The 26,920-nt window shown below is 34.3% G+C and overlaps 1 protein-coding gene across 1 annotated transcript; it reads right to left on the bottom strand.

The window, feature by feature from the left end:
• On the bottom strand, window positions 1–26,509 carry LOC148956516 (uncharacterized). The gene is made up of 6 exons (XM_089095754.1): window positions 26,340–26,509; window positions 14,651–14,772; window positions 9,294–9,910; window positions 5,721–6,041; window positions 2,536–2,632; window positions 1–1,504 (listed from the first exon to the last, which is right to left on the bottom strand). Exons 1-6 carry the CDS (start codon window positions 26,465–26,467, stop codon window positions 1,434–1,436), a joined length of 1,356 nt encoding a protein of 451 aa, XP_088951880.1. The 5' UTR covers window positions 26,468–26,509; the 3' UTR covers window positions 1–1,433.
• Window positions 26,510–26,920: the final 411 nt, after the last annotated feature.

The following is a 26,920-nucleotide window of genomic DNA, read 5'->3' as shown; positions in this document are numbered from 1 at the left end:
CACAATAAGTTCAAATATATTTTGAGCTAATGTCGATAATACAATGGAATGAAAAACAGCAAAACCAATAATGTATTCTGAACAACAATGATACAGGTCAACAATATTAAAAGTTTTCTGGTACGAATCCTGCTGTTTTGACCATTAGAATTTGTTTTAGTTGTTAGAGAATGTTTATTAATGTAGCTTTGTATGTTAAATTCAACATATAAAATCGTTTTGATTCCATTCAAACTTTCCAAATAAAAACAAAAATTAATCTTTACTCCCTGGGATTCTGCGGGGAATAGAAAAAAAAATGATTGCATCTTTAAATTTAATAAAAACGGTTGCACTAAAAACCTCTGAAAATTACATAAACAAAAATTCCATGACATCTAAATTCGCAAAAATAACAAACATTTAAAACGATGATAAAACTTGAATAATTTCTAAGATTACAGTGTCGTTTGGTGATTAAATATAGTAAAAATTTTGAAAAGAAAAGAAAGTGAAATTTCTGGTACCAAAAGTGAAAACCTATAAAGCGAACAAATTGGATGCTTTGAGATCTCCTCCAGGGCAATTTTTCACAGTACAAAGAAAAATAGAAATTTGTAAGCTTACATTAAGAAAAAAAAATCATCCAACAACACTGACACAGAAACAATTCAGTCACATCACAAAAAAATCTCCAAAGTTCAAGACGCAGTTTTGAACTACTGAGACAAATCTCCAGGCCGTATCTAAGCCAACTGTATGAAAATGAAAATATATTCTGTCATTTACTAAAGAAAATTAAAAAAAGAATATGTGCTCAAAGAAATTATGGGAAATTAATTGCCCCCTAAATTATAACAATAATTACAGGATGCCATTATTTATATATTTGTACTTATTCGTTTACTGTTAATTAGTCTTAACTATAAAAGTTGAAAAAGTCAATCCGTCCTTAATGATGGGTAGTAAAAAAAGAAATAAATGATTGTTGCCATTAGAGCAAATATAAAAGTTAGCCCAGAGTTGCGTACTTCGCGAGAAAAATTTAAGTTTCCTAATTCGTTGAGTTTCCTAATACTTCCTTGTCCTTTTTATTTTTTTTTATTAATAACTAACAAAACTTGTTTTTCCTTATACCCGAGTTAGAACAATCTTAGTTGATCACAACAGTCTTTTGGAATATTCTGTTTCGTGGCTCATTTGTTCTTAATGTCAGTGTTGGTCGGAGAATCCTGATCTCTTGCTAGGTTTTAGATTTTTTTTCTCCGCTGTTCCGTTAGAAATTGTATTGGAGGATAATCTCCAAATAAAGAGTTTGTTCGCTTTGTAAGTCCTTCACTGTTATATATAAATTTTCATGTAGTTTTTCTAGTTAAAATTGTGCGTATAGTCAAAACAGCTTATTACTCCCTCAACGCCAAAATAACTTGTTGACCAGTGGTATCGTTCATCTATTACCACTTCTTAATTTCTGCTGGTTTTGAAAGCAGGACTGACACATCGTTGTCGTCTACTCGAACCCGACCTAAAAGAAGAAAATATTACATTTTAATATATAAAGATTTCGTGTTAAACTTTAAATAAAATAAATGTTTAGTCTAGCTTTTGCATGAAGAGCAAACTGATTTTTTTTTAATTAAGTAAACTGAAAAGTAAAAGAGAAAAACTTTAAAGAAATAACAGTCATAATATTGTTTTTCCTCCATTTCACCTTCGCTTTAAACGTAAAAAAGACTCATGTACATTTAAAGCCTGATATTCCCTAACGCCTGATTTGCATTCCCTTCTGTTTGTAACTATGTCAAGTGCCCACAGGACTGACACTTTTCCTTTTCTACATTAGAGGATACACCTGTGTAGAATATCAATTTCCGTTTCGGTAATTCATTTGTAAAAAAATGACAAGAATAAAGACGAAACTTGAAACAAGATCAGTTGCAACGTAATAAAAACTATAGGCCTCCACTACAGAATTCAGATCGTCTAATGTTTAGAGTTTAGTTATAAGCTATACGTCTGTCCAGTGGGTCCTGTGTGACCTTAGACTGACACCTCCACTATGTTCTTTTTTTTCAATAACTCCTTGCGTGGTATAACGTTAAATTCAAAACTAGATTGTAATTCCAAACCTGGTAAATTCTGTTAAGTCGTCAATGGATTAGACATTATGCACCTTGCCGTTAGATTGCAAAGTGCTATTCAGGAAAACGGGGGAATGCATTATTGATTGATTTTTTTTTTCGTTACACTTTTTCTCACCTTTTCAGACCATTTTATTTTTCAACTATTCAGTCTTAATAGCTTCCGTAATCCATTATTGTAAGTTTCTCTTGTATTAGGCAAAACCGTCTCAATACACTTGCTGTTACAAGTAAAACAACTGATATTCTTAAAGCAAATAGCATGTTTGAACTTTTAGCAGGTAATAAAGATACCGTTATAGGAAAAGTACATCCAAACTATTTTTTTTTTTTTAAATCAGATCTCATGCGAAACCCTCAGGACATAAAAAAAAGAAAAGGAAAAGAAGAACAAGAAAAATAAGAGGCGAATTACCAGTATGTTTCTCAATTTGGAATCGGGCATTTGGTGCTAGTAGCCTCCCAATCTGCCCAGCTGGAAGTTTTTGGGCTGGCCTTGTGACATCTCTGATCTAAGAAAAAACACTTGAAGTTACAAATATATATATATATATATATATATATATATATATATATATATATATATATATATATATATATATATATCTCTTTAAACGAGCCAAAAATATATAATAAATGTATGTATTACATACAAAAAAAAATAAAAATGTATGTATGCGTAAATTTTTTCTTGAAAACGGCTCTATAATTTTATTTACTTTTTTTTTGAAAATTGGCACCCTGTGATTTTCTGTCTTGAAATAACGATCCAGATAGGTCACAAGTTTGAAAAAATTCGTCTTAGAGCCATAATGCAAAAAAAAAAAAAATATCATGTGAGTGACGTCATACTTACATACATTACATCATTTTCCCCAGGGGGTGGTCGTATAGTTTTTAGTATATATGACGTATGCAAAATTATATAAGATGAAAAATTACTCTGAACAGCAAGAAGAAGGTATCGAACAAGAAAAAGCAACAATAACATTGAATTGCAAACAAAAATGTAACTTAAAACTAAAGAGTAACACGATAATTATGCTATTATGGAATTTAAATATTTCAGAAAATTACGATTTGATAAGGGACGCGCTATGCAGTAAGGAGGAATAGAATCCACGACGGAATTTCTTGACTCTATAATGTACTATATATATATATATATATATATATATATATATATATATATATATATATATATATATATATATATATATATATGTATATATATATATATTTCGCCGTGCAATTCCATGTAATTTTTTTTTATCTGTTCCGCGTCACTTTGTATAATTTTGCACGTGTCATAGATACTGAATACTGATTCCTCTTTCTATCCTTTACAGACGCTTAAATAACACACTCCTTATTCAATTTTTGTGTGACTCTGTAAGCTCAGCCAGAGTCTACCCAGCTCTAAATGGGTACCTGGAGGAATCTGGGGAAGGTAAACAGGCAGGGTGTGCGAAAACACAGGATGGTTGGCCCCCAACCCCCATTACACTTCCTGGCTCAAGGGCCAAGAAATGGAGATCAGCACCGCCGGTAGAGACTGTAAAGTCCAATGCCGTATTCTTTACCTTATTTTCGATTCTTTATAGCCTTGTTATAACGACGAAGGGAAATTCAACTTTTGTATTCTCGATACCAAGCCAAAATTTTAACCTGTAACTGTTCTGACTGTTATTGAGTTAGGACCACAGTAGAGAAAATATACAGTATCGACAAAGGCTATACTCTCCCTTAAAAAGAAAAGTGAAACACATTTAAAACCACACAAGATTCATTCTCAGCCTTCGCGCATGCGCGATTCTGATGTACACACCAGGATAAACCTATGAATGCCGAGTAGCAACTGAACAAGTCTGTGACGAAACGGCTCAGAGCCTCGGGACGCGGTATAAAATGTTTGGAAAAGAAGACGATACAGGTTCTACAGTGTTCAGGACTAATTAAATTAATTACTGGAAGGTAGTATCTTGCAAAAGTATGTGCTGCAGACCAGTCAAATTACTATAGAAACACTTAAAATATTCCAGAGATAGGAAAGAAGGGAGAGGAGTCAGAGATTGACACGCATTTGGAAACTTCTAGGCTGCATCTGCTAGGTTTCTCCAGGACATGTCTAGAATAGAGATTTAAAAAGCATCTTGCTGAAGATACGGCATGTTAATATGAAGATACAGCGATTTAATATTATTAAAGTATTTTTCTGACGTGGTGTGAGTTAATATTCTTTTTTTTGAAATATGAACAGCTTGTGTCAAAAATCCGCTACTGGTACTTGTTTCAGCTTTCATGTGTCTGCAAAAAGCCAGCAATCGCATAGCTGAGCAGGAAGCGGCGGAAATAACTTAAACTGTAATTTGACCATTATGTCCTGATCAGACATCTACTTGCATAAGCCATTTTCAAGTTTATTTTATTATCAATCGTTCTAACCTCAATGGAATACAAAGGGTCTGGATCATAGATTGGTCGGAGCAGCATTGCAACATCGTGACGTCTTCTGTCCCAGATTTGACCCAGCTTCTGTCGGGGACACAAAATTCTTTATTTATTGCCCATTTTTAGCAGTCCAAGTCGACGTTAAATGTCCACTGCGCGGCCCTTCCTTGACGTCTCCCCTTCCCTATTTCAATCTTCTGTGCCATCAAAAATGCATGTCCTGGACAAGTCAGGTCCAATGCCCGTCCTGTGTCCTTTTAATTCTCTCAAATCATATGAAAAGTTTTTTTTTTCAATTTCATCCAGAAATTTGGACTTATCCACTCTCAGCTGAAGCAAGGGAGGATATAGGGAGGAGTACATGCATTAACGATGAGGAGGAGACATTCGAAAAGTTAGCATAGCCTACGTCACATCCCATTCATCGATCCCACCCAAAGTGAGCGTTCTCTACCCCCTTTTTTAGAAGTAGAGAAATATTTTATTTTCTATTGGATAATAAAGAATTTGGTATTTCCAATAAAAAATATTTTATTTATTGAAAAAACGCTATATATTCAGGCTATCAATTGCATTAATTACCAATCTTCCTAAGAATTTGTGCAAAATGGACCAACAATTGTTTATTATTTTATATTGTAAATTCTGTTACTAAAAGAATTTACAAAAAAAGAAAAACAGTAGGATTATTGATTGAGTGAACACAAGAAATATTCAAACATTAACAATTACCTTCCAAATCTTTACCCTTAAAATGTGAAAAAATTGTAATCTTAGTAAACGAGAAAATTTTTTAAACGGGAGGGAGATCAAAACTTGCCGACCCATTCATCTGACACTTTTTAATAGTCCATTTAGTTTCTTCAAAACATTTTAAAAATATTTATCGTTAAATTAAATGCATACAGGCTGTTCACCTTAAAGTAGGACAAGCTCAGAAACTAGGCAACGAAACTAAAGTACCATTTTTTTTAATGTTTATCTATCGTGGAGAGAAAAATATTAGTACAACCTTTAGGGAGTTCATATTCCTTTTACTGGCTGTGCTGAAGTTTAGGTTCGAACAATTCAAACAGCCGCCCCCAAGTTGTTTTTACATGACATTGAAGTTCAATTTAGCCCAACAAATATAGAATACAGGAAACTTACTGAAGTTGCATCCGGTTTTTTCCTATGTACAGGTGGCAGTGGAAGCTTGGAAATAAGTTGAGAAGACTTTGGATCAGTATTTTCCTTTTCAACAGCGCTGCTTTTAATTTGAAGGTCATTGAATGATTTATTTGAACTGAAGCCAGCATAAGAGTGGTCATTTGATGAATTTGGCAAAGTACGTGACGGAAGTCTCAATTGTCGGATGGTTACAGCAACAGGACGCTCTTTAATATATCGAGCCACAGGACTTGAGACGGTTGCAAGCTTGGGATTAGTTGTCGGTTTTGGAATTCTGGATTTTGCCTTTTCTCCAACAAACTGGAAAGCAAAATTGAAAGTTAGATTTAAATGCAGAATGCACTTCGTCAGTACCACGAACGAACTTAGTATCATAAGAAATTTTGACATTCTTTTATTATTATTGAAATGCTAATTTCAAGGCGTATTAAATAGTTCATACCTTGTGTCGAATTAGCAAGCAATTGCACAGACATAATACAAGATCTATCTTCATATTATTATTTACTCTGTCTGCACTTCTAAAATCACAGCATATCTATTCTGTCAATTCTTATTAGTTACAAGATCCTTTACTTATCTTGTAATAAAAGGATCTCCTGTCTAACGTGTCATATGTATACAGTATTCAAATTGGTAATAAGCTACAACAGCGAAAAGATGATCACAAAGTAAAATAGTTTGTTTAAAGCTCCAGTGAAGCAGCAGAAACAAAGACTTAAGGTAAGTCTTAAACAGGTAAGTGACCTGTTTCTTAAGGTCACTAAATTTAAAGCTAACAGCTCTTAAAACACCACATAAGGCTGGAAGCATGTCATTTTTTAAGCGGGGCAAATACTTTTTTCTTCTAGCATAACATCACGGTTATATTTCATCCTATTTAAAGGAATCTTTTTGTAAGATCCTTTTTTTCATGACTGACCTATTTTAGGCAACCGCACGTTCACTATATGCAACTAGGATCTACGATAAGCTTATCTTAGACGGGCAAAATACAGTAGCTTTGCAAGTGGGAAGGGAAAAAGGGTGACTACAATCCCCCGAGAAAAAATAAAATAAAAATCACGAAATATATTTAGAATGGTAGTTTTTGACAGTAGATAGAAATACTGAGACACGGGTACTATTTTAAGAGGTGGCACATTTTCGGAAGAATAAACATCCTAAATAGATGAAATATTTCAACTAGAAGAACTTGCACCAACTATTGTAAAAACCTCTGCCAGCTTCATTCAGCTCACTAAATCACTATGAAAGCGTCGAAGCATAAACCTCGCTACGAAAATTAGATTCTACGAAGTGATTATCTGAAGCACTCTCCTATACGGGTATGAAACATATATGTCTTTGATGGCGATTGCTGCCGTTACATTCTACGTGTCCAGCGCCGTAAACGGGTGTCCAACAAGGAAATCCATGAGCGCTGTAAACAACAGTACCCAGCCTCGGAAATTGTAAAGAAAGGACAATTCTTGTTGCTGGGCCATTGTCTAAGGAGTGAAGATCACGGCTGCATCTCAAAGTCCGCTATAAAAGAACAGCTCAAATTTTGAAAACGCTGTTCTGGAGGCCAAAAGAAATATTTGCAGCCAACGGAAAGAAATGATGCAGAACCGCCTGGAGGCTTCCATCTCTTCTGTCGACTCTGTCAAAGTCACTGCACGTTATTGTGTCACATGGAAGATGCCTGTTGGTGAAATTATGGATGTCGAGCGAGGAGGTGTAGCAAAGCGTCTAGTTCCCGTCAAAAGTAAGTAAGTAAGTAATGCTTGGCTAGATCAGCTATATAATTGACTGATACCAATAAAAACCCCAAGTAGGATTACGTACAATTAATAAAAGCGTCATTTCAAATGACTTAAACTCTTTTTCTTATGATATGATCTGCCACATGAGTAAAATTTACAAATTGCGTGAGTAAGTTTTTATTTTATTTTACGCAGAAATAACTCAGTAATTACCTGATTATTTACACACCTCTTTTTTTTACAAAGGTTTGAAAGGCAATGATTATATAAAATTTTGTGTTAGAGGATTTTCCAATATGGATTTCAAACCACCTCTTCCCCTCGCACAACATAAAGCTGATTTTAGGCATATATTTTTTAAATATTCAACGGGGTTCATGATTCGTAATTACAGGGGGATTCCTATTTGCAATCGCTTCAAAGAGATTACCTCTCTCCGTATTAGATATTAAATACAGGCTTTCACAGAAATTCATAGAGTACGGATATGAAAGAAATCAGAACACAGTCTCGTCTTGCTTATCCTTTATTGAGTTTTAACGAATCTCCTGTAAAGTCTGTCTGATTTCAGATACAAGGATAACTTATGATCACGACGATTTGTAAGAAATAGCGGCAGCAACGATTTTCAAACTGTCAAAGACAATAATCAAAATGTGTTGTAAAAGAAACGAATGCATTTCAAATTCTCTTCCTTTTTTTACTTTACTTTTTCTGCTGCGATCCAAATTAAACGAGTTTCAAATTAAGCTTCATCTGAAGATGAAGATAAAGCTTTTTTCCGTGTCAAATCAGTCTTGAATAGCTTATACTATTATTTTTAATAAGCGGTGATGATCTACGCTTTTTTTTCTTTTTGGATTAAAAGGGCAAAATACTCCGTAATAATAGCTTTGGAGCAGGCACACAAGTAGTTCCACATTTTTTTTAAGAAACGTTCACTTTTGTCTATTTTGACAAATCCCCCACCCCTCAAAAATATCCAGGAATTTCCAGGTTTGTTCACCCCAAGGTAAAACAATACTAATAATGCTTGTAAATAAAAATGAGCTTTTTATGCATTGATCAAGCATCTGAACAAAACAAAGAGAATATCGAATATAAAATAAGGATAAATCTAATTCATAACATTAGAAAAACATCAAGAATCGCTTTAATTAAAATTAGCCAATTTGTCAGGAAATTTAATCGATTGCTGTTCTTCATCTCATCAATCAAAATTATCAAACTATCAAAACAGACCGGCCTAAAAAAAAAGAGACAAAGATTCTATAAGGCCAATGTAATTATCAAGGACAAAAGTCACCATTTCTTAGTTTTTAAGGTTTTAAAAAACTTTTCAAATGTTTTGCTTCCTTCGTGAAAGAGCACTGGAAAGGGATTATTAAAGCAGCATAAGTCGAAAGACATGATCACAGTTGCGTACGTGTGCCATCTTAGCGGAGGGCCGGGGAGGGCTCAAAATATAAAGCGCATTAAAGGACAAATAGTAGTCACTTAACTTTGGAAGCCGTAACTAAAAACAGACAACAAATTCTGACTTAATTCATTTTAAAACTGCGTTCACTGCAATTACTTTAGCCCTCTACAGAGGGCTATTCTCTTTCGTAACAAAGCCAGGTAAAGCTTCAATTTCAAAACCTTATTCACTGATTCAAAAAAAAAAAAAAATGATCCAGCTGATCATAGTAAAAAAAGAAGTTATTATGAAGAAGGATATGGAATTTGCGATCTGGAAAAAGAAAGAAACGAAAAAATATTGTTTTTTAGGTATTTGCATTTCAGCCGCAATCTAATATCTTACCAGTTTTTGTGCTACCTTCTTTGTCATTGAGCTAGGAGTTCTTGGCTTTGAATGGCTGGATGAAGCTCCCTTTGTAAAAGTAGTAGAACGAGGGGTTGTTGGTGGGGTTTTATAAGTCAAAGGTGTAGATTCTACCGGCATTGGACAGACTGTCTTTAAGTGTTGAGGAATCGTTTTCTCTTTTTTAGCAGAATTTTTCCATCGAAGAGGAGTGCTTACTGGCGTAGAAAATTTTTCTACTATTGGAGTATTGAGATTCGGTTTTTTATTTTCTACAGGAATGCCATTCTTTTCAGAATGAATTGGTTTCATCTCCTCTAAATGGCCAACAGAGGAGATAACTTTCTCATCTTTAGGTTCTTCTTTAGTTGCACCTGGTAAAGACGGGCTAACACTAAGGAAAGATTCAAATGGAACGGAGTTCAAAGAATCCCTTGGAGTTTCATAAGCTGTCGAAGGTGAAATTACAATATCCATGCCCTGGGTTGCTTGAGAGCTGATTCCTAGAAGATGAATATAATTGCTGCTTTTTTCCGTCATATCAGCAATAGCAAGCAATTTCTCCATTCGTGTCATTGTGTCATCTAAATCTTTAATTGGTGAATATTCGGGTTTACCTGTAACATATAGAATTTTTACCGCTTGCATGATTAAAGGCACATTTTGGCACAGAGATAATACACTTTTAAAAACCCATTATAAAACCATGAATGGTAATAATACCAGAAGCAACGTAAAAATCCTCAAACATTCTGTAAATTACAACATTCTTACAGCAAAATTATACACTAACAAAAGAAAATAAAATTAAAAGAAAGTGCTTAAATACATTATTAGGTGCACTGGAAAGAAAATAAAAGAGGTAAACTGCTGAGTAATCCAATATACAGTACGATTAATAATAATGAAACTAATATGTTATTAAACATATCTGTGCACGGGAAATTGGCTTACTTTGGGGAGGGTTCAATCCACAATAATATCCAAAGCCCCTCCTAAAAGAGTGTGATATATTTACACATAATATCGGTTTTCTGCGATCTTAAACTCCTGTTTCCTGAAAAGCTCTCTGATAGTATCCCTTCTAACATGCGGGTTTTGCGTATCGAATGTGAATCAATAATTTTAATAAACCTTTTTAGAAAAAAAAAACGAAACAAAAAGCCAATGTAAGCCAATTTGTTGGCAAGTTAACGCGAATCGTCTGATAGAAGCTACAAGGTCCGAGTCCACAAGCAATTATCTTCACGTAGTATATTGGATACTGGTCGCAGACAGGGTTCCATGCTCAGTCCCCTCTTTTTCATGCTAGTTTAAAGTGAGCTCAAAATTAGCAGAGATTCCATCCAAAATCGATTTTGCTAATGACTTGATTCTATGGTCAGAAGAAGGAGGCATGGACAAAACTGTACATAACATCAATAAAACCTCTGAGGAGTTAGCTGCCATTTCTACTACATTTTACCTCCCATTTCAGCGTCGAAAACAAAAGCAATCATATTCAGCAACAAGATATCCATCTTGCCACCAAGATTAATACTCAACAATATGAAAAGTGGGTACGAGGACGCACCTAAACAAGCAGGAGTATACCAGAACCAGAATTTGAGTTAGCAAGATCAAACTTCAAGCTTTCCTTCAGTCACAAGAAAATAGTCTTGGTCCTGTACTTGAGTCACTACCTTTAGCCATAACCACCGACATTACAGATGTTTTAATCAAGAAACTGAACACAGGACTCCTTGATACAGCTAAGGAAATCTTGGATCACAAACCTAAAACAGAGAAGCCATGGATTGCAGATGGTATTCTCAATCAATGTGACCAAAAATGAAAGATTTGCAACAAGGAAGATCGGGAGAAGCAGGATCCGAGCAGCCATAAGAGAGTACATACGGGAGAAATGTGAATCCTGCGAGAATGACTTTAAATCAGGATACAACCACAGGATTCATAGAACAGTCAATGACCTCTCCACGAAAAAATTCACCGCTGTGACTACCGTCCTGGATGAGGATGGTAGTCTCCTGAGTGACAGCAAGGCTATTAAAGAAAGATGGGAAAGTCATTTTGAACAGAAATTGTATCCACTACTTACCTGCAACACTCCTTTGATATCAGGATTTCCCTTGCGGAAATCGACCCTAGTACCCCGCCTTTACTAAGTGAGGTAAAAGAGGCCATTCACAGTCTCAAAAACAATAGAGCTCCTACCCCTAATGGCATCCCTGCCGAACTACTCAAAGTTGGATCCTTGTGCTAGAGGATATACTACATAAAATAACCTTCACCATGAGGTCGACAGCCCATTTCCCGAATACTTAGAAGAAGGTTATTATTGTACCGCTTCACAAGAAAAGCCCTAAAAATGACTGCGAAAACTATCGGCCCATACGCCTTACAAGTCCTAAAAGCTAAAGTCATAACAAGGATTCTTCTAAGCCGTATCAGAGTCATAACAGACCATATTATCAGCGACTATCAGGCTGGGTTTTCAACTCGACCGTCTACCGCTGAAAAAATTTTTGTAGTAAGCCAAGTCGCAGAAAAGCACCTTGAATGTGGCAAAGAAATCCTCCAGCTATTTATTGATTTCACCAACAAGGCATTTCTCTTACATGTTTTTGGTTGTGTTAACTATATTTTCGGGACTACCATGGTGGGCCAGTATATCCCACAAGCTATCTCGCCATACTAGATCAAAGGCCTGTTTTCAGTTCTTTTAAAAAAGCGTCTTATTGTTCTAATTAAATGGCCCTTGTGTTTCAGGGGTCATTTTAAAGAATTGGGACAAAATTCAAACTTTAGCGTAAAGAGCAAGGTGTTGCGGAGGGAGCAACCCCCTTTATATACGTAATAATTTATGTTCGTTTTTAGTTTTAATGTTGCTCCTTACTTTCAGTTGAAAAAAAATCTTTTTTAAAAATTCAATTTCTGATTGTTTTTTAAATAATTCCAGGAAATCTGGCCCCACTTCTATGGAGAAATCTCCCTCCTAATGGAATATCCTCTAGATAATTCAATTCCAGTGAAAATTTACCCCCAGACAATTACTCTTAAACAATCCGTGCGTAAAATTGAGACAGAAAAGAGAAAGCAACACATATAAAAAGAATTTTGCATAAGAATTCTGGCAAATTCCCCCAATGTATAATTTCCCCTGACAAGTTCACTCCCTGGAAAATTCCCCCGTGGAAAAATTCACAGCAGAAAATTTGCCCCCCTCCCCACCCGAAAATATATGCATACATCCCAATAACAAATACTATGTGTAAACAATGGGCAAACTTTATAACTCACAGACCTTTCCCCTGGGGCTGTGGGGGGGGGTCATGTTATAACCAAAGGCATATTTATTAGAACAAAATGGCTATCCCAAATTTTGATCGGACGATTTTGGAAAAAGGAGAGGGGGAGGGGGCATAGTTGCCCTCCAATTTTTTTGGGCATTTATAAAGGGCATTTGAACTTTTGATTTCCGTTCGAAAGAACCTTCTCCCGATATTATAGGACTATTGGGTCGAAACGCTCGCCCCTGAAAAAAAAAAAAAAAAAAAAAAAAAAAAAAAAAAAAAAAACACGCATCTACAATCTTTCTTATGGCAAAAAAATACAAAATTCCACATTTTTGTAGATAGGAGCTTGAAACCTATACAATAGGGTTGTCTGATACGCTGAGTCTGATGTTGTGATTTTCATTAAGATCATTTGACTTTTTGTTTCCCCCTTTTTTCGAAAATCAGGATACTTTTCTCAGGCTTTTAACCTTTGATGGGTAAGACTAAACTTACTGAAATTTATATTTGAAATCAGCATAAAAATCCGATTCTTTTGATATATCTATTGGTATCAAATTCCGTTTTTTAGAGTTTCGGTTACTATTGAGCCGGGTCGCTCCTTACTTACAGTTCATTACCACGAACTGTTTGACAATATTTTGAACAGGAAATGTTACTTTATAAACATCAAACCAATGCAAAGAAAAGTTCAGTTTAAGTGAAAAAAGCGGGGTTTGAATCTCACCTATTTCAAAAAATTTATTTTATTATGAAAAGCAAATATACCTCTCCTTCAAACTTTGTTTCAGAAAAATCAAACTTCAGTATGAGAAGCGGTTGATTGAGTTGAGTTCAGTACAAGCAGTCATATTTGTTAGAACAAAAAATCTTGAACAATCTTGGCTTCTTGGACAATATCCTCTTTAATATCTAATACAGCTTATATACAAAGCCCTAAAAATTGGAATGCCAACTAGATTTAGGTACAATTTGTACAACTGTCAAACATGCTGGTAGGTCAATTTTATGCTGTTATAAAACCAATTTTAGCCACTAACTGGAGTAGTTGCACTTGTATTTGGATTTAATTACATCCCAGATAAGATTAGTACGCCGCCCTGCTAATGATATTGAAAACACACCAGAACTAATTTTTATTTTTTACGTGAAAGCAAAGATTGATTTGAAAACTTAAAATAAAAGATTTGTGGTAAATAAGGGGGCTACCACCCCCTCAACTCCCAACTTGTTAAGCTAAAGTTTGGTTTGTTTCACCCAATGCTTTTGGAAAGAAAGCTCAAAAACAAGAAAAATTTTATATAATATTTCCTTTTTTTTATCACAAATCCTCAAGAATGAAAAATAAAGGCACTGATTTATTCCTCTCTGTTTTAAACAATAAATTCTAAATTAGAACGTTTCAAAAGTAATCAGTGGAAAAAACAACTGCAATTACCAATTATCGATACTTGTTGCATTCTGAAATCCCTTCAGTAAAGCATTTGTTGAACTTTACTGTAAAGAGCAGAGAGTTGATGTGTGGAGGTCTCCCTCATATGAGAGAAATTCTCTGTTTGTTCTAAGTATTAATGTTGTTCTTCGCTTTAATTCAAAAATAATTCATTCTTTTATTAATTTTCCATGGGACAAGGAAGAAAATAAAAGAAAACAAATTCTTAAAGAAGCTTAAAGAGTAGCATCAACGCATGAAAAACACAAAAATTATTAGTATTAACAAATAAGAATATCATCATTCAATTGCTTTGAACAAAGCTGGTGAATTAGAGATTTATCAAAAGTGAAAAAACAACACTGAGCTAAATTGGCAAGACAGTCTTATTAACTAAGCTAATTCAAAAAGAAAAAGTAGTAGCAAATCTGTGTTCAGCAAAGTTCTAACTCTTTGTGCTGCATACAGAAAATAACAAATAAATCCAGTAGCATCAAATTAATTACATGTTGATGACCTGCTTCCCCCTTAATTGGGAGAATGTTCATTAAATATGGTTTAAATAGCTTACTACTACAGTAAAACCAATATCCAAAATTCAGTGTTGATGTTTTTTTCCAGTACCATACCTGATTTACGAATAATGTTAGCACTTATGTCTTCTTCAACTCTTCCTTGCTCATTCAAACCCACCATACAACTTCCAACAGTTTGTTCTGCAGCTTCTCTCTGACTAATAGACGACCCGTTCCTAAAAAAAGAAAAAAAAAGAGATTTAAAAAACAATGATACATTGTAATTAGGATATCACCTGTTAATTACCAATATTATTATGGGTTCACTGCATGTATACTCACAAATGTGGTTAACTGAAAGCAATTGCTTATTTTTTGAAATCTTAAAATGGATAAGAATTCACCTTTATGCAGACAGACAAATGCAGACTTAAAATAACAGATGAAAAACAAAAGAAAAGTGAAATAATAGCTGAAGCTTCAAAGAAGTGATTTAGTACTACTACTAACAACTCACCGCAGCACCAAGCCGCCTGAGGCCAACACAGCTACGCACGCTCCTCCTCCATCCCAATCAATTCAAAGCCTCCCTTTTTATACCCTCTCACGAAGTTCCTATTTCCTTTAAATCTTTCTTTATGACGTCCTCCTACCCCAGACGGGGACGACCTGCTTTCCATTTAGCCCTAGACGGTTGGCCAAAAAGAACAATTTTCGGCAACCTGTCATCCTTCATCTGCACAATGTGCCCTAGCCACCTCAACCTTTCTATCATTATAGCCCTAGAGAGCAGTATTGAACCACATACAGTCAGTCAGCCGGGTACCCAGAACAATCCTTAAGCAATTTCTCTGGAAAACATGTAGCAAATCTTCATCCGCTTTTCGAAGCGCCCATGCTTCAGAGCCATATTTGACTACTGTCATCACTGTAGCTTCTAATATTCTAATCTTGGTTTGCAGACTTATCTTCCTATTCTTCCAATTTTTTTTTAAACCCTTTTAACATCTTCACTGCTCCCACCATCTTTACTAATAATACTACCAAGGTAAGTGAAGCTGCCCACCTGATAAATATCTTCGTTACCTAATATCACCTTTTCATCTTTACTTATTCCTAGCCTTAGTGACTTAGTCTTCTTAACATTAGTTTTCAAACCTATCATAGCACTCTTAAATCGTAAAGCCTCTACAAGTTCATTCATTTTTCTCACACTTTCCTCTAGGATGCTTAAATCATCAGAATAAGAGAGATTTGAGAGTAAACTAAATTATCCCGAGTCAAATTGTACAGCACAAAAATAAATAACTTGATCTACTTCAAAGCAGTGGTAATGATTTACAAATTAACAATTTTGTCTGATAGGATAGGTAGACACAAACAAAATATTAGGAGGAGTTTATGGACTTTTTTTTTTTGGGGGGGGGGGGGAAGGGTGAAATAATTACTATGTTTTGCAAATTCTTCCTAATTTGGAGGAAGTTTCTTTAGAGTAATCTTATGGGGATGAAGCCCCATTCGCAATATGAAGAATGGATGGCCTTAAGAGAAAGGGCCAAAACATTTTGGGATCGAAGGCCAAAATACTGGTATGAGCGTTGTCCCCATGGCTACACCAAGACAGACGCCTAGGCCAAGATAGAAGCCTGTAATATAAGTGGCCATTCAGCATCTTCCCTGAGGCATGTCCCAGTACTTTGGAAGGTGATTCAGTAAACTGCACAGATTTTCCTTGAAGGTTGCTACACTCAACCAAAATGCAGTTGTGATCAAGGTGCTCACCAAGGGTCCCAAATAAAATTAGTCATATGGGATTCTCTCCCCATTCCTGAATAAATACTTAACAAAAATAATACTTTTTTCTTGTATTGGTCCCCCCCTCATGAAAAAACACTTTGATTCCCCATACATCAGTGCACCTTTAAAGCAAATTTGCATTAATTGATGAAATAATGAATAATATGGCTAGTCTGTTATCAGAAATTTCTTCAGAAATCACTCATTTTTCAGTCTCTCAAATCTAGCAAAACAAGCTTGGTAAACCTGATACAAGGACAAAAACAAGAACAAGACAAAATTTGTCCAAAGAACATCTAATTAAATCACTCTGCTAAAGTGTAAAAACACAGAGTGGTGAATAAGATCTGCTGACAAGAAGCACGAGCTAATGCAAAGGAATGTGGACAATGTTCCTGCACAACATCCAGATGTTTTGTACATAACAAACTTCCAGTACTAACAAACTTTTCTATATAGCATATGGATATATCCTGACATTGGGGGAACTGGGAATGCACTTCAACTTGAAGCAACCAGTGAATATAAGTTTTTTGAATGTAATGAAACAAGAATTTGGTAAAATTCTAGATCATGGGCAAATGGCTGTCTAAGAAAGTAGTTGATTTAGATAACGCAATTTTCAGGTATGGTTTTAGAACCTTAACTGCGCCCAGTGAGGTCTTTTAAAGTATATGCCTCCACTGCGTCCCTAGTCAAGGGTCACTGACCATTGATGACCTTAAACAAATTTTGTGTGATAGAAGGAAACTTTCAAAATGGAACTGTAGCCCAACTGAGGCCCAAAGGAAGTGCATTGTGCCTTGTAACTCTGCTAAATCCTAATTTTTGTTTAAGTATAACTTTTTTTTAATTAGGCAAATGTGCGTTAAGTTTGAGAAGCAGTTCCTAATATGGCCCAGAATCCTACTTTAATCATTAGAATTATCTTTTCAGTACCAAAAGTCAAACAAAAGTAGACTCAAACCCAAAACTAAAGGCACATTTTATTTTTCCAAAGTTAAAAGAGGTATTCAGAACTGTCATCAATAAATTTTTTTTTTCTAAAAGCACTTTCAGACAAAGGAATTTGCATATGTTCCCTCTACAGATTGGCCATTTTATGGATAATTACGGACCTTACAATTGAACATAGCGTTCCATAACATGAGAAAATGTTGTCTAAAACATGAGTTGAAATTTGTTCAACTTAACAGTAACAATGACAACATTAAAGAAACATGAAAATGGAGGAACTTGAAGAAAAAACACTTGATTTTTTTCCAGGAAGTAAATTTATTCACAATAAAAGAGAGACTGCCTTAAAATAAACAAATTCAAATACAACATGCCTGGGAGTCTTTTCCCAGAAGCATAGAAATTAGAAGTGAGGTAATCACAAAAATTTAATATTTATTATATGTAGTTACTGGGTGCTGATGATGGAATTCCAATTCTATTTGCTATATTCTGATGATGTTGTCATCAGAATGGTCAGCAGACCCAGCTATCATATTAAGACTTTTTAAATCAACATCCTAATTCTGAAAGCAGAGTTATCAAAAGGAACAAAAAAATTTTACCTTAAGTTTTTGCTTAAGTAGTTCTGAAGAAAAAATAGTTTTGCCTGAAAGCTTAACTACATGAAACCACATGTTAAAATTTATTATAGGGAAAAAATCAAACAGAGAAAAAAGAAGAAGAAATATATAGTTAAATTCTCTATTCAATACTCTTTCTAAACAGAATAATTCTTGATGTTGAATTTGAAATCTATTTTCTCCTGATGAGGTCAAATATAGTACTAGGCTATAAAGTTAATAATTTTGTGGTTTCACCAACATTTCTGTGCTTATTTCTTGTCAACAGTTGGTTGACAAGAAATTATACTTGATAAATTTAATTTGAAAAAAAAAAAAAATCAGCCCAGTTTTGTATCTTGCACAGGGTTCAATTCATGAAAATGCAGTGGAGGGGGAGGGGGTACTCTTTTATTTGGGTCTGAAAGCCCTATAAAATAATGAAAAGCCAATTGTGCAGAATTTGACCAATTCATTCACCTAACTAAACAATCTTCCAAGACAACAAAAGTATCTAAACCAACACTTTAGCCTAGGCCTAGACTATGTTGTTTTCCCTGGTTCAAAATCCTGAGATAGCTGCCAGAATAGCCGTTAGCCTATGCTAGAATTTTAGCAAAATGGTAGTCGTTCAGATTAATTCTCCTTTAGAAATAAATACTATAATAAGAAGAGTTGTACAATTCAAATCCCTATCCAACACTCTTTCCAAATACAATCTTCCCTAGTGTAGAAATTGCACTCACCCCCCTAATGAGACAAAATATAGCATTAGACTACATACATAATTCTGCCAAATGTCTATTAAAATGGAAGAGTGGTAAACAGTTAGTGGTTGACTACTTCCAAAAAAAAGATGTTATTAATTTAAAAGTGGTACCATTAGACTCCTTATTCTATAATGTTCCCAAACATCATGGCTGCTTTTTTGAAAATGCACAAAAACCCTTTCCCTCCCTGGCCCTGTTGGTCCAAGATATGACCAATAACAATACAGTTAAAGTTTTAGATCTTGTGATATGCCAAGTCTTCTTTCTTAGCTGGTTTCTTGTGTTCTTGACCTGATGAAAACAGTTCTGTCTGAGTAGCTGCAATAAGGTTTTTGGATAAAAATACTATTTAAAAATGATTTTAAAATGCGGATAACACTAGAAAGAAACATTATATGTCCAAAATCAAGTTAATGTTGACATTCACCAGTAAATGTCCAAAATTCCTTTTTTCTGCTTGGATTCAATTAAGCAGTGTTCACAAGCGTGTCAAGCTGGAATCCTATGTCTAGACACTTGTCTAGCCAGAATTTAATGTCTAGGCAACAACTGTTCACAAGTAAAATTTGGTGCTTAGCTAGACATGCTAGACAAGGCACTTGGCTAGACATTGAGTTCTAGACTGTAGAACTCAATGTCTAAGATTTTCAATTACAGCCAATCAGAATGTGTCAAGTTCCACTATTTTCATCATTTATGTTTACATTTTTAAACTGAAACTTAATTTTTATTTTCTCATTAATTGCTTTTTACATTTCAGGCAAATATACAACACCAAACATAATAGTGAAGCACACTAAGGCAATTGTTTTGCTTATCTCATCCATTATCTTGCAACAGTAAAAACAGGGATTTCAATTTTGAAAGTTTGCCCCCATAAGCTCTCTTGATTGGCTAGAAATGACAATTTGAGACTAAATTTTTAGTTTTAGCTAAGCATCAAATTTTACTTGTGAATGGTTGTTGCCTAGACATTGAATTCTGGCTAGACACATGTCTAGACATGGGGTTCTAGCTAGACATGCTTGTGAATGCTGCTTTAGCTTTGCAAATCAGCTTTTTTAGTCTTATGCAAGCTATGACGGTAAAAGTTAAAGTTAGCTTAGGTTCAATTAGGTTATCAATCTCAAAAATGGGTTAAAAAGCTAACTCAACATAACTTGTCACCATCAAACCTTGCATAAGACTGAAAAAGTTGACTCACAACATTGACTAAATCCAAGGAGAAAAAAAAAGTATTTTGAACATTCACAGTAACATATATATAGTAGGGTAACAGTCTACAAGTACTACTCTTCTAAAGGACACATCTTAATAAAATAATAGGTAGTACCAACAGATTCCTTACTTTAGGCTCCTTTTCAATTTTGGGAATTATCCTACCCCCCCCCCCCTTAAATGGTCCCATATACTGCCCTAATAATACATTTCTCAATTAATTCATTCTAGTCATGTTTCATGGATCCTTTGTTAAATATGGTTTTCTGCAGTCTGGGATATATCCTTGTTTGTGATTGAGTGTGGAAATTATAAAAATATTGTAGCCTATGAAATGATTTTAAAAATTGGGCAATTATAGAATTAAAGATGATAATGTGATTAATAGACACATGCTGTGTATTATAAAGTTAGAATTTCATTGTTGTAATGTTTTCTTTCATTTTTTTCTTATATATCCTATGGCAATATCTGGGACCATATGTTACATTTATTATATTTAGATAAACTACATTTAGAAAGAGTGCTAAATAGAGAATTAAATTGCACTAGGCCACTCTTTTGTTATTATAGGCTAGTGTTTCCTTCAAAAGAGGAATCTTCTGTCAATTTTCTGTCATCTTTTGTTGATTCCTCAAAAGAAGAATCTTTTGTCTGACCCCATGTGGATGGCCAAGAGCCAAAACTTGTCAATCTTTCACCATTTATCAGTAAAAGATTGCCTAGGTATCTTATCCTTTTTTCACTTTAGCCCTAAAAAGTGGTATCAGACCATATTTTTTGTGCAGACTAAGTTTGGACATACAGTCAATCAAATAAGTACCTACAAGTATGGGCAATAATCTACAGCTGGGGCTCTTGAGAAGGAAGCATGTTAAGAAAACAATTCTTGCTTCATAATTTGCAGAAAAATTGTAGTTAACACATCTTGAAGCCACCACCCACCCATCCCTAGTTTGTGAATATGTAATCTAAACTTGAATCTAAACTTGAATGAATACTGAAAAAATCAAGAAATACAAAAACAGAAGGGAAATACATATTGTGGCCTATATATTTACTTATTAGGAGAGAGGGGAAGTATAGTGGAAGCAACTTCAAGGCATGTTTACTACAAACTTGTTGCATATTATGAAGAAGAATTGCTTTCTTAAAATGTTTTGTTCTGAAGATTTGCAATTGTGCATAAATACTAAACTATGTTTTGATCATTCCTTTGCAAAACACTTCACAAATGTGTCCTCACCCTTGGTAGCCACTGTGTTTTATTACCACACTTGGTCACTGCCATGAGTAATATCTTAGTTTACTGTTATATTTTTCTATTCTTCCAAAATCTTATAAACTTAAAAAAAAACTAAACTATACTTTGGCTGTTCTACTTTTTGAATGTTCATCACATTTGCAATCTTCACTAATAATAAGACCTAGACAAGTAAAGCTATCTAGTCAACTTAATCTTCTTTACATTTTTGTATCCTGAAGTTAAAAAACTTTCTTTATTTTGCTAACATTGTTTATCCCTCAAATCATCTGTATAGTCCAATTCCATGAGGATTTTGCAACCCATTTGAGGCCAGGTTCTCCTATAGCCTTTGCTGTGTATATCAGGACAAAGCCCATCTAATTAATCTATGAAAATGGGAATAGGATATGTCCCTGTTTAACTCCTGGTTCCCTAACAAATCAACTACCAACATTACTTAACATGTTTCCTTGGAAAATTTGCTAATATTTCTGTGACTAAGCTATGAATTAGGTGAACATGCCACTTGAGGTCTTTTTTTTATGCTCTTTCTGAATATAGCCTAATAGTTGTTCTACTTCGAAAATTTAATTTTAAGCCCTTTATGGACCATTAAAGATGATGAATGGCTTAAAGTCAAAGGGCAATTTTTAAAACATTTATAAATTGTTTATTCAATTTGATCATGACGAATAAATACCTGTGGATTATATAACTTCCATCAATTAGAGTATGGATCAAATAGTAAGTTTTTAACCAATCTTTAATCCTTTTCTATAGCTACAAATTAGAGAAAAATGTATCATCTTTAGTCATCATATGATTAAATCATATTACATCATCTTTAAGGGTCCATAAAAAACTTAAAAATTCAATGTCTAAGCAAAGTGATGATTGGTCCTAGGCCTATATTCAGAAAAACCATAAAAAGGCATTGAATGGTATGTTCACCTAATTTGTAGCTCAGTTATGGAAAGATCTAAAAATTTACCATTTCCTTAGAAGTGGTCAACCTCTAAAAGCTTACTGGAAGAGATCCAGAAAAATGTTTAACATATATTTTCTGCATAGGCAAGCTGCAATTTTGTTCCTACCAGGATAAAGGCACCAATGATTTGACAGTGCAATATGGGAACCACTGTTGAAATTTTCCTTCAGGACAGGATAACTCTGCTGAATTCTGGCTTGGAACACCATCTCTTGAAGCTGTTGTTTTGTTTTGAAAATGCAAAATGTGGGCGTATATCCAATACACCCAGATAAAAAAAAAGAATATTCAATTCAATCAGTTTCCTGTTTTTAACACAAAATGAGCTCCCAACAATTTTTTAGCTATGTGATGTTCAAAATGTCATTATTTTGTTATTTTTCTACAAAAAGAAAGTTGGGATAAGCACTAATGCATCAGTATACATCTCATCTTCTCTAAAATGTAGCAACACTGGCTTTTTCTAGATAGAATTAAGGTAAAATGTCAGCTAATATTATATTGACAAAACTATGTTCTAAATGTCAAAAATTCTTGTCTGATGCAGTGGAATACCAGATCAGCTAAGTGTTCCTTCAGCTGCATTCAAATGTAGACATTGGCTTCTATAATGAGATTCATTTCTTTTGAGAACCTTGTCATACTTTTCAACAGACAGCAACAGGCCCTGTCAAAATATAGGTGACTCTGTCAAAACTTCACTGAACATGTAAAATATATGAAAAACAATTGATGTTAAAATTCAAGGGTCCTTTGACAAAAACATTGTTGTAAAATATACTGGTACTTTCTCAACAACAAGAGATTTTGATGATTATTATTTTTAATAATATTTCACATGAAAAAAAACATTAAAAATCCTTAGATTGCTCCTAGCTGCAATTTAAGGTAAAAAGATTTTTTTTAAATCATAGTTTTACTGATCTGATGCTAGATTTTTTCATTATCTGAGGAACTGCAGCTTGGCCTCATACTATATTCATATTTTTAAGCATTTGACTTGGTTTATCACAACCCCCTAATTCATTTATCACTAAATAAATTTGAAGTAGACCCTCTCTTAGTAAATTTTATATATGTTTTTTTTTCTAAATAGATCCCAATCTGTAAAATATGAAATATTCTCTCTGAACCCCTCCTTAATTAGCTTGTAATTCCTTAAGGAACCTTGTTAGGACCACTCTTATATTTAGTATTAATAATAAAATAGGTAAGATTTCCTCAAAGGTGTTAATATGTAGATGACATACTGATCCTTGAAGTATCTCATAGAACTATCAATAAATGACCCCATCAAAATCCTACCCATGTTTTGGACAAAGCTAAGAATTTACAGATGAAAGTGAATTCCTCCAAATTCAGTGAATTACAGACCACGGATCCTTTGTGGGGATTTGTAGATTGTTGTGTAGTTATTTTACTGGTATATGGAAATAAATAAATCTATATATCTAAGTATAATGTAAATAATAAACTTCTTAAGTTCTTGAAATCCACTCCTGTTTTCTTAGGCCCTATCCCACCCAGAATGCTAATGAAACATGCAAAACTCCTTGGTGTCACAAACTTCTTAGTCTTAAGCAGGACATGCATATTTCAAGAATCCTGGACTTTCCAGACAAAGAATAAACAAAACAATTTTTTTTTAAGTGGATTAAAATGGTAGATTAAGTTAAAAAAGCCAAATGTTGACAACACTTTCACTGTGAACAAGAAAGAAATCTTTGCTCAACCATTAAATCTGAGAGGAAGTGGGCCATTCTAGACAGCATTTATAGAGATCTATATCACACATTATATTATAGAGACCTAGGTCACACAATTACACTCCATACAATTATCCAATTTTATCCCTATACTTGAGGCAATATTTTCAGTTTTTTGTTTCCACTATCTGAATAGTGTTTTACACATTTATACATTAAAAAAAAGGTGAAGAGAGATGAAGAAATAAAGTAAAAAGACTAGACATATTGAATGCACCAGGATCTATCCACAAGTATTTTGATATGCATCAAAATGGGTTACAAATTGTCAAAAACAGGTAAATTTTTGAAACAGGTAAAGTTTTGTACCATTTTCTGATAGAACTTCAAACTTCCAATCAAACAGTTAGATTTGTAGATGTTTTTCCTACATACTGAAACTCTTCAAACCAAAAGTCTTTGAATTAAGCCTTCTGGAGTAGAAAAAGTGATAAAAACTGTTGAATAGGCTAGGCTGGTACCTTTGCCCTATGTACCTAGTTCTGAGGTTTTCTTGCAAAGATTACTATACAGCTTAGGGCTAAATCAGGGTAAAATTCTACTTTGGCCACTTTTGGCTATTTTGGAATGGGGTAAGGTTAGGAAAATAAAACTTTCAGGGACAGGTCTACAGGCCAAAGTATGTCCTGGGAAGGTATTTTGAATTACCTACCTTCACTCCTTCTACCTCTAGAGGGTCCTGAAATTTGCCTACATGACAGGTCTATACCCATTGAAATTTTTATAAAACAACATTTTACCTTAATTTTCAGTTATCAGTTTCTTTTTCTCTGGCTTTAGCTCTGAAAATGCAATTTCAGTTATTTGAGCATAATTTTAAGCATGTCAATGTTTTATTTCAAAAATTTAGAAAATGTATTTGCATATCTTTAAAACCGTATAAATTGGGATTGAACAAAATTTTGCAGCTGAAAACAATTTTGTTGTACTTTATTTAAGCAGTAGATCTATTTTTGCAAGGTTTCACTTCTATAACTCATAGATTTGGTAAATATCTACCAAATCATATTATTGACTTATGCATAAAGTGGATATACCACTCAATGCCTTTTTTTATGCTGATTACAAATATAATAATCATTTCTATTGGAAATGAATTTCAGCCCCACCCCAAATATGCCAATTCAGGGTGTATATTTCTACATTAGGGGGGGGGGCAAATTTTGTTTCTGTTGTAAATGGGAGGTAACTTTAAACTTTACCCCCCTCCCCCTATTGTATAAATATATAACCGTATTTGTAATATATCGGGGGGGGGGGCTGAAATTAATTTCTGATAGAAATGATTATTATATTCATAACCAGCATAAAAAAAGGCATCAAGTGGTAGGTAAATTTCTACCAAATCATATTACTGAGTTAGGAATAAATTGAATACGCCACTTGATGCCTTTTTTTATGCTAATTATGAATATAATAATCATTTCTATCAGAAATTAATTTCAGCCCCCCCCCCCCTATATATACCAATTCAGGGTATATATTTCTACATTAAGGGGGGGGGGGTAAAGTTCAAACTTACCTCCCATTTACATCAGAAACAAAATTTGCCCCCCCCTAATGTAGAAATATGTACCCTGAATTGGCATATATAGGGGAGGGGGGGCTGAAATTCATTTCCGATAGAAATGATTTTTATATTTGTAAAGCATAAAAAAAGGCATTGCATGGTATATTCACTTTATACGTAAGTCAATAATATGATTTGGTAGAAATTTACCAAGTGGTATATTCACTTTATGTGTAAGTAAAAATATGATTTGGTAGATATTTACCACAGATTTTTAAAGGTCATCAAAGGTCAGGACCCTCTAGAGTGACAAGGAGTGGAGGTAGTAACTTCTAAGTACCTTCCCAAGGCATAGGCCTACTTTAGCCTGTAAACTCATCCCTGAAAGTTTCATTTCCCTACCCTAACCCCTTTCTAAGATAGGGTAAGACACCCAGTAGTCGGCCACCTGCCTATTCTTGGACAGAATGTAACTAACAGGGAACCTACCTCTAGACACCTGCCTATTCTGACACCTGCCGTCTTCTAAAAACTTTCTAAGCACATTAGCCTAGAGGTAGGTTCCCTGTTAGTTACATTCTGTCCGAGAATAGGCAGGTGGCCGACCACTGGGTGTCTTACCCTAGTCAAAAGTAGCTAAAGTAGAATTTTACCCTAAATAAGTCCTAGGCTAATTAAGGGATGGGTTAAAAATTTTACTGTGAGAAGGGTCATATTTGGAAAGATTTCTAAATGGAGAATTCAATTGTACTTTGCTACTCCTTTGTTATCAGCCTAACCTATGGGCTAGTTTTTCCTTCAAAAGAACAATCTTTTGGCAGTTCAGCATATACAAATTTACATTGTTATTGTCCAGTCAAAGGGCAGGGCATTGTCTAATATTGTATTTACAGCTATTTAGGCCTACCCTAGCTAACATTTGCATAGCCAAGCCTATGTCAAGACATACATTTCTGTAAGCTTTGTAGCAATCAACTCAAGTTCCTTTTCTGTTTGTGGCCCAATAAATACTTCATTTTCTGATGGATCTACGAAGCCTACATTGGAAACATCAAGATATTCTCTTTTATTTTCCATTTTCAAAGCAATCTTGTATTCAAATTTAAATTATCTGCTTAATTGAGGCCAGGTGCCAGACTTTAGATAGCGCAACAAGGGAGACGAAAATGCTCCATCGGCTCATTTTTGCTATATATTTTTTGGGTGGAGTTCGAAATTCAGGGTAAATTAGATCTGTGCAACTAGATGAGTGCAAAAAAAAGAAAAAAAAACAAACAAAAAAACAGAAATTCAGAGACAATGTTACCAGAAGAATTTGGCTTTTCAGAATACTAGAACTTAAATTTGGTAGGATTCAGTCACTGACAGATTTCGGCACCATATTCCGAAATCTGAAACAGTGAAGCATTTTTGACTGATAAAATGCGCTTCTGTGGTCGAAATTTTCTGTTCTCAGTCTCTGGCTTGACGAGAAAAATATTTTTCTTAGTTCTCTGGTATGTCAGAGAACTTAATAAAAAGAGAATTAAA

This window comes from Artemia sp. Qi Xiang Cuo, chromosome 1 (assembly GCF_049724085.1).
Source record: "Artemia sp. Qi Xiang Cuo chromosome 1, ASM4972408v1, whole genome shotgun sequence".
Lineage (NCBI taxonomy): Eukaryota > Metazoa > Arthropoda > Branchiopoda > Anostraca > Artemiidae > Artemia > Artemia sp. Qi Xiang Cuo.
This window is presented reverse-complemented; position numbering and strand designations above follow the sequence as displayed.